Source organism: Odocoileus virginianus, chromosome 7 (genome assembly GCF_023699985.2).
Source record: "Odocoileus virginianus isolate 20LAN1187 ecotype Illinois chromosome 7, Ovbor_1.2, whole genome shotgun sequence".
Classification (NCBI taxonomy): domain Eukaryota; kingdom Metazoa; phylum Chordata; class Mammalia; order Artiodactyla; family Cervidae; genus Odocoileus; species Odocoileus virginianus.
This window is the reverse complement of record NC_069680.1, coordinates 60,714,310-60,725,374: the sequence shown is the minus strand read 5'-3', so window position 1 is coordinate 60,725,374 and position 11,065 is coordinate 60,714,310. Positions and strand designations below refer to the sequence as shown.

The following is an 11,065-nucleotide window of genomic DNA, read 5'->3' as shown; positions in this document are numbered from 1 at the left end:
TATATATATGTTGATGCTACTTTCTCAAATTCATCCTACCCTCTCCTTCCCCACTGTGTCCATATGTCCATTTTCTTTGTGTACGTCTCCATTCCTTCCTGCAAATAGGTTCATCAAAACCATTTTTTCTAGATTCCATATGTGCATTAATATATATTTTCCTCTTACTTCACTCTATATAAACAGGAGCTAGGTTCATCCACCTCCGTAGAACTGACTCAAATTTGTTCTTTTTTGTGGCTGAGTAATATTCCATTGTATATATGTACCACATCTTCTTTATCCATTCATCTGTAGATGGACATATACATTGCTTCCATGTCCTGGCTATTGTAAATAGTGCTGCAGTGAACATTAGGGTACATGTGTCTTAGGATTGTGGCTTTCTCAGGATATATACCCAGTAGTGTAAGTGCTGGGTCATGTGGTAGATTTATTCCTAGTTAAGGAATCTCCATAGTGGCTCTGTCAGTTTCCATTCCCACCAACAGTGTCAGGGGGTTCTTTTCTCCATGTCCTCTCCAGCAATTTAAGGCTTGTAGATTTTTGGATTATGGCCATTCTGACTGGTGTGAGGTGATACCTCATTGTAGTTTTGATTTCTCTATTAAGTGATGTTGAGCAACTTTTCATGTGCTTATTTGCCATCCCTTTTTTCCTTGATTCTGGCTAAAGGTTTATCAATTTTGTTTATCTTCTCAGAGAAACTGATCTTTGCAACTGTTTTCTTTGTATCTACTTCATTTACTTCTGCTGGATCTTTATGATTCCTTCTAACTCTGTTGTTGCAGTTCTCTGGTTGCTTTAGGTATAAGGTTATATTGTTTGAGATTTTTCTTGTTTCTTGAGATGAGACTGAATTGCTATAAGCTTCCCTCTTAGAACTGCTTTTGCTGTGTCCCATAGGCTTTGGGTCATCATGTTTTCATTCACTTGTTTCTATTTTTTATTTCCTCTTTGATTTGTTCAGTAAGCTCTTGCGTATTCAGCAGAGTGCTATTATCAAACCAACAAAGTGCAGACAGTGGTCCTATATCACTTCTGACTTGAACTCTTCTAAACGTGCTTTGACCTGATGACTATGGATCAGGGCACAAGTCACTAGTCATGGAGGTATGATCTATGTTACGTCACCTTCCTGTCTCTGCTTACTCTCATGCATCAAAGGCTGAAAAACACGAACCTGGAGGGCACTACAGTTATATGAAGCACTTTTATGTGGTACAGAGACATAAACACTTTTAAGAAATAAATATGTTTATTCTAAAATTGATGCAAATAATTAAAATTATAAAAGAGGATGTTAAGGAGAGATTATGAAAAAAAAGCAAGCACAAAAGAAAGTAAGGCTGTTACAACAGACAGTTCACAAGGCTCTCAAACACCTGATTTTTTACAGGCTGTAGCTGGTGGCTACCAAGTCAGGCCTCTGTCATTACTTCTGTCACTACTGGATCTAGCTAAAAGCAAGTTGTTGCTATTAAGACCCACAGAGAAGGCAAAGGAGCTCAGAGCTGTAAGAAGCAGGTAGAAGCATCAAAACACCACCTCTTGGGTATACCATGCCTCCCTCTAATCATATCCTGGGCCTTCTTTCTCTAGAGTTTACCCCATAGCAAGTAGGTCCTCAAGGAACCAAGTCATTCAGCAGAAAACTATATAGCAAAGGTGGCATTCCTTGGCTTGATTCTGGCAAAGTACAAGTGAGCTGAGAGCCAGAATGCAAAGCTAGGGTACCTGATGGACAGAACTAATCCAAATAATCCTTCAGAAAGACTTCTCACTTCCTGTTCATAATGGGAGCAAGAGGCCCAGTGGTTACCTCTGCAGATATCTGAAGGGTTCTGTCAGCTCCCAAACCAAATGCAGGGTTTGAAAACAGTGTCCTTTCATAAGATGGAACCGCACGGCCAGCTAGCTGGGGACTACCCGAGACAGTCCAGTCCATCATTAAGATGTGTGCAGATACAGATGATGACAACTGAAAACATAAGGCAGGACACTGCTCTGAGGAACTCGAGATGTGAGTTCCCAACTTCCCTTTAAACAGGAGTGACCACCACTCCTGGTGGTGTAGCACTACTCCAAGGGTAGTGCTTGGAACTGAGCAGGGCTGCCACTCGTCCATGGCTGTGACTGGTTCTAGTATCAGTGAGCACGCACAACCACCTCACCACAAAGGAGCACTTTCTCAACAGCACCCAGTTTACAGCAACCATCAGCCCAGCAGGTATCTCCCCTGTATGCCTAAATAAACAAATGAATGTAGTCATCCATCCACAATGATTAAGATTTGGGACATTTTATTACTTAGTTGCTTCTTAAGAGATTATTGCTACAATTAGGAAGGGAGCCTTGAGATGGAAAGGGGGGAGGTTAAAGACAAAAAAGATCTAAAAGAGGCAAGTACCATTTTCCAAGTATAAAACTGGTCATATTAAAAGTGACATGGCAGTATATTCATGCAACTACTTAACTCTAACCCAGAAACAAGAGTACAGTTTTTGCAGAGGCCAATGAGACATCTGCAAGCAACATGATATCATGAAGACATTCCATCTACCTCTGCAGACTAGATGCTACTTACGCACACAGGTACGTACAGAACAGAAAGCCCACAAGTGTTAAGTCTAACACTCATGATCGTAAAGTGGCAACAGCAGGTCCCTTTGAAAACACCATAGCCCACAGAGGAAGGTCCTGGGGAGACACGGGAAGCAACAGGACACTCTGCAGGTATGTGCTTCTTCGTTTTTAGCAGCTGACAAACCACAGTGGTGCCTGCTGAGTGGTTCTGGGTCCCTGGAATTCCTCCAACATGATGAACGCACTGGAGATCCAGCGATGGTTCACACAGTTTCTCTCTTAGGAAGTGCCCATCAGTTCATCAACCAGGGGGGGAATGTGACCCCCCTATCCAAAGGATCTCTGCTTCTAACACAAACATACCCACCTTCCTGGAGCCCACAAGGACAGAATGAAACACAACACACCAGCCCTGCATTGACGCAGCCAGCCAGTCAGTTATTGTGGAGGAAGTACAGCGCTAAAGAACACTTAGACGAATGCGCCAGGGAGTCTGGGGGAAGCCGTGGCTCTCTGGGCCAGTTCTCCCAGTGAAGAAGGCTAGAGGACACCAGCCTGAGGAGGCCGGGGATTCAGAAGTCCCTGAGAAGGGTGGTGGGACAGAGAAAAGTGTCTCCCGACTTACCCCTACCCAGGTAAAAAACTCAAAGACTGATCCAGTTCCCTCTGGGCCTGGGTCAGGAGTAGCCCATCACTGCTCACTGCTGAGAAAGAAGGCACATCGTGTGTTGTCATGTGGGTAGGACAGTGGCTCAACCAGAGATTAGTGCCCTGTGCAGGGGGCAGAGGGTAGGAAGTGGGCGCAGGGCTGGGTCCTGTTCCTGCGCCACCCTGAGCAACTAGTCTTAACAAAGGAATCCCAGGCCCTAGGCCTCAAGTGACACTTGATGTCTTCCTATTCCAGAAAGTTTCTCTGATCCTAGCCAGGGCCAAGGAGCATCCAGTACCTGAGGCTTGACTGCCGTCGTACCTTTGGGAGTTGAATGAAGGGGGAAGAGGCAGGAAGAACACACTAACAGAGATTTTCCTTGCCTTGGGGGCTCTCTCACACCCTCCTTGGGTAAGTCAAGGCAACTTGTGAAGGTGCTTTGAGCTGTTCCTTCAGGCAAACAAAAAACATATGTGCCATGATGGCCAGAGCAGCAGGGTGGGGAGGACTGCTGCTAACTCTGGTGGCACACCCTGGAGTCTGGGTGCTCATCCTACGCTGATACTCAGGGAAGTCTAGAAAAAGGCCTGGTTCCCATCTTCAGGGGCCCAGGAGAGGGCTCAGGTGTGCTCTGACACTGCCAGCTCCAAGAGGCAGCACCAGGGCCAGAAGGTCCTAGCATCTCTGGAACCCACACCATTTTCTTCCTACTCCATGGAAATAGGAACAAACCGCTGGGAACGGAAGATGACTGCAACCAAGTACCACATGGGGACTGCAAGCACAGACGGGGACCATCGACCACTCCAGACCCTGCCTTGGAGGACTGAGCAGATTTGCCTGACCCTGCTGGCCCCACAGAGCAGGATGGTGGCTGGCCAACCTGTGTCCTTGAAAGACAGCACACTAGGGCTGGGAAAGCCTCCTGCTTGAGCAGACCTCACCCCCACCTAGGGGAACACCAGGTACAGAACAGGATTCCTGTCTGACTAGCCCAGCTGCCTGAGCTAACAAAGTACAGCTTTTCCTATCGTAAACTGGAGCCCAGCTTCCCTAAGAAGTCAGGACGGGTCAGAGCTGCCACACCGTGATTAAATGAAGTTGACAGCAAGACAGGTTAGAGAAGGAAATGGTTAAAACAATTCCCAGGGGGGAACATTTAGAACAAGGACAAAATAATGACGTCATGGGGTCCTTTGAGGTCTTCACATTAAAAACCACCAAAGGATGAGAATCCTGAGGATCAAGCTGTCTCGTGGTCTGTGTCGTGCTCTACGGAGCAAGACCAAATGCTGAAACCGCGTGGCCTGTCCCACACCCCGAGAACCTTCTGAAGGCCAGACGTCCCTCGGGGTTACAGAGGGTCTCAGCTCAGCGGGGTTTCGGAGAGCCATTCATCTGGCTGCCCTGAGTTACAGTGTCTGTACTGAAAAGGCTGTCCAAGAAGACGGAGGACAACTCCGCCACCAGGTTCCTGTCGACGGTAGCCTGGGCCATGCCATAGATCGCACCCTAGAAATCCAGTCAAAGAATGTCATTAGTGATGAGGGGTTTGAAGGAAACAGAAAGCTGTGGTCATACGTTCCTTCTCCCCACCATCTCCCCACTCCCAGCCCAGGCGCAGTTCCACCAGAAAGATAGCTGGCATAAGATGTTTGTCACAGGCATTTGCCAGTCTGCGTTTCTGCCTAAAGAACTAGCCTGTGGGATCCAGTGTAGAAAATTTCAGAGGAAACTGGCTTAGTGCCTTTCCTGTGCAAAGATTGTCTTTTTAAAGGAACACTACCACTGCCTGCCTTCATGTTAACACTCTCTGTATCTATAGATACCTTACTTGAGACCAAAAATCCCTGGGAATGGGTAAGCAGAGATCATCAGTCCTGGTTAATAAAGGAGGTTTGTGGATAAGGGGCAGAGGCAGGAATAGACTAGAGGTCACCCACCACCAACACCTGCGCTCCCACAGGAAGGAAAAACCGCAAGTGCCCCTACCATGCCTGTGGTCTTTGCTCTCGGGTTCTTCATGATCTGAGTGACGGACTCCCGGATGTCCTTCAGGAGCTGAATGGCTACCCGCTTGCGGGTGTGCACCAGTGTGATGCAGAAATGAAGGCTGCGGGGGACAGAGACTGAGTGAGATGAGTCTGGGACCACCACTCTGAGATCAAGCAGCTCCAAATGCAGGAGTTTACTGGTTGCTTACTCAGGTTGTTATTCATGACAAGCATAGTCAAGTTGCTCCCAGTCCTAGGCATCAGGGCTCTCCATACCCAGACTGCTGACTGTAGGCTGGCATGAGGGTGTCATGCCCTGAGCGTGATCAAGAACAACCCTGGTAAGTCGAATACAGCAGGGTGTTCTGTGCCACCCCTCCCCTCAAACTGTCCACTGCTGTTCCTTCAACCACAGGACAACACGTTTATCTTAGGTGGTAAACCTCATGGTGACAGGGCCATATGGCTGGGGTCTTGAAGGACTCCAGGGCAGAGAAACTCTTGACTCCCTTTGGAGGGAGACTGTGTACAAAAAGACTGTGAAGAGAACACGGAGTCTGGATGGAACTGGCAGTGGCACCAATACGTGAAAAAAATGGGGCTGCGTGAAGGACGCTGAGAGACCTACTCTTGGAGCAGAGTGCTTATTTAAGGGCATCATGGAAGATTAGAAATGCATATGAAAGGTGACAGTGTCAGGCCCTTGATTAGAGGCCCTCTGGAAGGTTCTAAGCTCACTATTACTCAGGTAATCAGAGGAAAGAGAGAACAGAGCCCAGAGCAGGGGTGGGGGTAACAATCTTACTGTCTCAAGAGGCTGCCACCTCATTTGCCACAGTTTAAAGCTAACAGTCTTATTCTTGAAACTGAGTAACTCCTAATAGCAAGACAAACGACCTACAGATACTATAGCTGCCATGAAAGTGCTGGGCTCTAGCAGTCCCCGTCTATCCTTGAGGTCACCTTGCTACCCAAGTTCTTCAGCAGCCATAGACCAAAGGAAGAAGTATCTTCAAGCTCACCTGGGTGGGAACTGCAACTGATTCAAGTTCCAGCCCTTGGCATTCATCAGGTTGAATAGTCGATAGATATCAAAATCACGAGAGCCCAGAGCGATGACTGACAACTGAGGATTCCCAAAGACAAAGATGCCTTTGATATTTTCTAGTCTTAAAAGAGAACAGAAAAGAAATTCAGTCACATTCTTCTGGCCATCATCTCATGTCACCCTTATAACAATCTAAGCTTTGGGGACTTAAGTTTCCTAATAAGGTAGCTAAACTGAGATCAGTAGTTCCTAAATATTACAAACATTTAAAGGCCCAAACCCCTCTAGATCTAATACCTTTGACTCCTAAATTATGTATCCCCCCCCCCTCCACAGGAGTATCTGACGAATAAGCGATGAACTTTTTTTTAATCCTAGAAAAACGATCCCTCCATCTCTCCTTAAAAAGTCATCCATGTAATCCCTGAAGCAGGAGATGGTATACCAGTTCTCAGCAGATGGGTGTATCAGGACCATATACAGGCCTTGGTCTAACAAGCCAGGCCTAGCGGCCGCTTTCATTCAACCTCAAAATCCTGAAGAGACCTCCCCAACCTCAGTAACACAGAGAACCAAGCAGGTAACACATGAAGAAGAGATATTAGACAAAGCATGCAGCATGATTTTGCCTTAACCCAGATTTCAGCACCCCTTCTTCCCCCACCCCTTCCAATTCTTTTCTTATTCTAGTGATTCTACAAGTGTGATTCTTAGACCTGCAGCATTAGTGTCTACTGGGCATTTTCAGAAATGCAAATCCTCACATTCCTGTTCCAGACCTACTGCGTCAGAATACTAGGAGTGGGGCCTGGTGATCTGCATTTTAACAAGCCCTCCAGGTGATTAGGATTCAGCCTCAAGTTTGAAAACTACTGTCTTAACCATTAAGCACTTGGTAAGAGCTGCCAGCTGGTAAGACATCCTTGGAGACACAATGGCCTACAGAGGAAGCCTAGCTGTGACCCCAAGGCACAGCACAGGAAGGGAGCTTATGCTCCTCGGCCAGCACCACACTCCTAAGCTTCAGGGGACGACAGGTGCTGGAGCTGTGGTGCTTGGTCAGGCAGATGCCTTGTGCCTATGTGCATACAACACAAGAGACAAGGCAGAATGCCAATCTTGCACACGTACTCTGACTTGAGGAAGCGAGTGGTTTTGATGATCTGTTTGGTAGCTTCAACGTAGCCATTCTCACCGAAGTACATCAAGGAGGCCCAACAGGCTGCACTAATGCCACCAGGCCGTGAGCCTGCAATGGTTGGGGAAGCGTAGATGCCGCCCTGCCAGTCTGTGGCAACGAAGAACTGATAGCGCCTGTACTTCTTGTCAGAGTATAAGACCACTGAAGAGCCCTTGGGGGCATAGCCATACTGCAGGGAGAAGCAAACAGGTGAGTGAGTGGTTCACGTGGCAGACCTGCCCCAGAACTCTAGGTATTTCCCCTTCACTTGCCAGTGTCTCTGACAGTTTCATCTCACATTGAGATTTCCAACTTAGAACTTTAGAATAGAGGAAACCAAAGGGATGGGGTTTCAAATTCTCTATTTTAGGACTGAGGAATCTGAGGCCTAGGAAAAACAATCTCTTATCTAGAAATAGGTTTGCCTCCTCTCTCTCTCATTCAGCATGTAGTTTTCCTTATTTAAAACAGGACCTCAGGGCCGTATGTCAGGATGGAAACAAAGGTAAATTTCCACTGGAAGCCAGGAAAGAAAGAAATTCAGGTCACTTGGAGCAACTAAAATGATTTGACTTACTTTCCATCTTTTTTGTTTAGTATACTTTCCTCTTCAGAATACCATGGTGCTCAAAATCTAGAAGCTACTTAATCCAGCTTTAAAATAAACTATGTACTTGACTAATGTGCCCTCTTAATTAACTCTCACTGAAGCTAAGATGGAACTCATTTTACTTCCTGAGCCACACAAAGACAGATGGTAAGAAAAAGGGCATGGGGCTATCTTATATAGACTTTGCTTCAGGTCACCAGGGATAGCAGGCAGGGACATTTCAAACATCACAAGCCGAACATTCCTGAGCTCGTAAGTTCACCGCTTTTCCCGGAGGCCTCTTCTGTTGATAAATTCCAGTCACTCAAGTGCAGCAGCCCCAGGAGCATGGGGGCTGCAACATTAACATACCTCCTCTTAGGAATTCTGGTATCAACCTCACCTCTTCCCCAACCCCTGAACTCTTAAGGGTCCAGGAACCTTTGTCTAAGAGCCACCACACTAGTGCGTCCTGGTTACGTACAGCCCCTGGATACAGAAATTCTCTTAGCCACATGACACAAAGATAATAGGTTCCTTTTCACTACTGCTCGTCACCTGCAGCTCTATATCCTGTCATATCACTTTACCTTGTCACAGCCATCAACTGTCAACTCTGATTAACATGTGGTCTCTTTCCTCACTCACCTTATGAGTATCAGCTGAAATGCTGGTCACGCCTTTCACCCGGAAATCAAATGGCTGCTCCAGCGGGTATCCCGCTTTCTCCATAAAGACGATGAGGAAGCCCCCCAGACAAGCGTCCACGTGAAGAGGTATTTTGTATTTGACAGCCAGCTAGTTCCAAAGGCCATAAAGAATATCAGTTATGGCCCTATAACAAAAGCTTTGCAAGACATGGGTGGAAAGCTGGGATATAACCACAGAGCATTATGTACTATGTTTTAAAATCCTGGCTATGTTTGACATTCTTAATAAAGCTCATCTTTCAAGTGTAGTTAGCTTTTAAAATAATTCACCTGAAATGTGATTTCTATTTTAAATATGCAGGGCCTCCAACTCACTGCAAAATCATGCAAGGAATGAGCAGAACTCTGATTAAGGCTTGGAGGTGTGTGGTGTCCTACTCTAGTAACTGCAGGGTGGGGAGGGAGGGGTGCTCTGGGGCAGCACAGTGGGTGAAGACCACCTTCTGGTTGGCATGCCCCTAAATGCAGATTATTTCCTGATCTGAATCAAAATGTCAGTACTACTGCAGAATGTACAGTTTAAATGTGTGTTATCCCTCCCCCACAGCCCGAGCTAGTCACCTTCAGAGGCTTCCAGAGAGCTATGCAGCTTACCACAGGGTGGATGAGAGGTATTCACCACCACTGGGTTACAATCTAAACTCAAAATCACGTTCTTTTTTCCTAAACTGCACGACTAGACTCTGCTCTAAACTCTCTGTCTGCCTGCCCAGTAGTCCTTTCCCCCGCATACCTTGGCCACTTCAGGGATGGGGTCTATCACACCATGAGGGAACTGTGGGGCAGAACAGACAAGCATGGCTGTATTCCTAGAGATGGCTCTGCGCATCGCCTGAGGGGATAAAGTTGAAAGGAAAATGAGAAGTCACATCACAGTTACTCTGCTCTTATGCTGCCAGGAGCAGCCTAGGCTACCAACCTAAAGGTTCAGCTCCACTAGCACACCCCCTTCACCTCTCCAGCCCAGAGGAAGACCACTGTCCCACCATGGTGGCCAAATACTAACACTTGGGGAAAACAGTCTGAGAGCATAATACAAAACAGCAAAATCATTGTGATGGTAAAGAATAATATTGGGCTAAGAGGCAAGACAGCCAAACGTGAGTTCTGGCCCCACATGTTAGCAGTGAAAGCTTGAGGAAGCTACTTAACTTCAGTCAGTGTGTTTCCTCATCTATGAGATGCAATAATACTAACTGCTTCTATGATCTCCCCAGGTTATCATGAGGCTCAAATGTGGCTCAAACTAGGAAGTTCCTCTACATAAATGCAAGGCACAAAAATAATTACTATAGGCTTATTATTCTGGCTTAAAAAAGAAAGCCTGCCATTTGAGACCATGTAGATGAACTTGGAGGTCACTATGCTAAGTTAAATAAGTGAAGTGAAGTCGCTCAGTCGTGTCCGACTCTGTGGCCCAGTGGACTGTATCCTACCAGGCTCCTCCGACCATGGGATTCTCCAGGCAAGAATACTGGAGTGGGTTGCCATTTCCTTCTCCATGGGATCTTCCTGACCTAGAGATCGAACTGAGGTCTCCCACATTGCAGGCAGACTAGCTTTACCCTCTGAGCCACCAGGGAAGCCCTAAATTAAATAAGCCAGACACAAAAGGACAAATACTGCATGATTTCAGTTATATGGGGAATTGAAAACAGTCAAACTCATAGAAGCAAAGAATAGAACGGTGGTTGCTAGGAGCTGGAAAATGAGGGAAATGGGGAGATGTTGGTCAAGGGGTGCCAAGTTCCAGTTATTAAGATGAGTAAGTTCTGGAGATCTAATGTAAAGTCATGACTATACTGAACAACACTGCACTGTATAGCTGAAGTCTGCTCACAGACCTAGAGGGTAGTTTTAAGTATTCTAACCATGAAAAAAGAAAAACAAAATTATGTGAGGTGATGGAGATATTAAATACCTTAATTGTGATGATTATTTCACAATGTATCCATATATCAAAATACCAAATTGCATACCTTAAATATACACAATTTTTTTTACTTGTCAGTTAACACCTCAATTAAGGTGTGGGGATAACATTAGTGGTAATAAATTGGACAGTTTACTTCTAAAAAATACTTACCATTATAAGGGCAATGGTACTAATTCAGGCCAATTGAAAACAACGAGAGTCTTGGGGCAAGTTAGTCCAGGCTTATTTTACAAAGAGAAGAGAAAGTGATGGTGCTAAAGCAAAACCCAGGTCTTTAAAGTACCAAGTTAGTCTCAGCTTCCTATTAAGAGTTCATGTACTGTGAAAAGACCGATGCTGCAATGACTCACCACTGCCAGTGGCAGATTTTGCA

At 46.0% G+C, this 11,065-nt stretch overlaps 1 protein-coding gene across 8 annotated transcripts in view; it reads right to left on the bottom strand.

Annotated features, from left to right (window-relative positions):
* Window positions 1–2,286: 2,286 nt before the first annotated feature.
* SGPL1 (sphingosine-1-phosphate lyase 1) overlaps window positions 2,287–11,065 on the bottom strand; it is a 90,167-nt gene continuing 81,388 nt past the window's right edge. For all 8 annotated transcript variants that reach the window (XM_070470773.1, XM_070470780.1, XM_070470781.1 and 5 more), the window contains 6 exons: window positions 9,490–9,588; window positions 8,695–8,844; window positions 7,409–7,647; window positions 6,252–6,398; window positions 5,228–5,348; window positions 2,287–4,747 (listed from right to left, as the gene is read on the bottom strand). In XM_070470773.1, coding sequence (XP_070326874.1) covers window positions 4,607–4,747; window positions 5,228–5,348; window positions 6,252–6,398; window positions 7,409–7,647; window positions 8,695–8,844; window positions 9,490–9,588 — 897 coding nt within the window. In that variant the 3' untranslated portion in view covers window positions 2,287–4,606. The remainder of the gene's footprint in view (window positions 4,748–5,227; window positions 5,349–6,251; window positions 6,399–7,408; window positions 7,648–8,694; window positions 8,845–9,489; window positions 9,589–11,065) is intronic.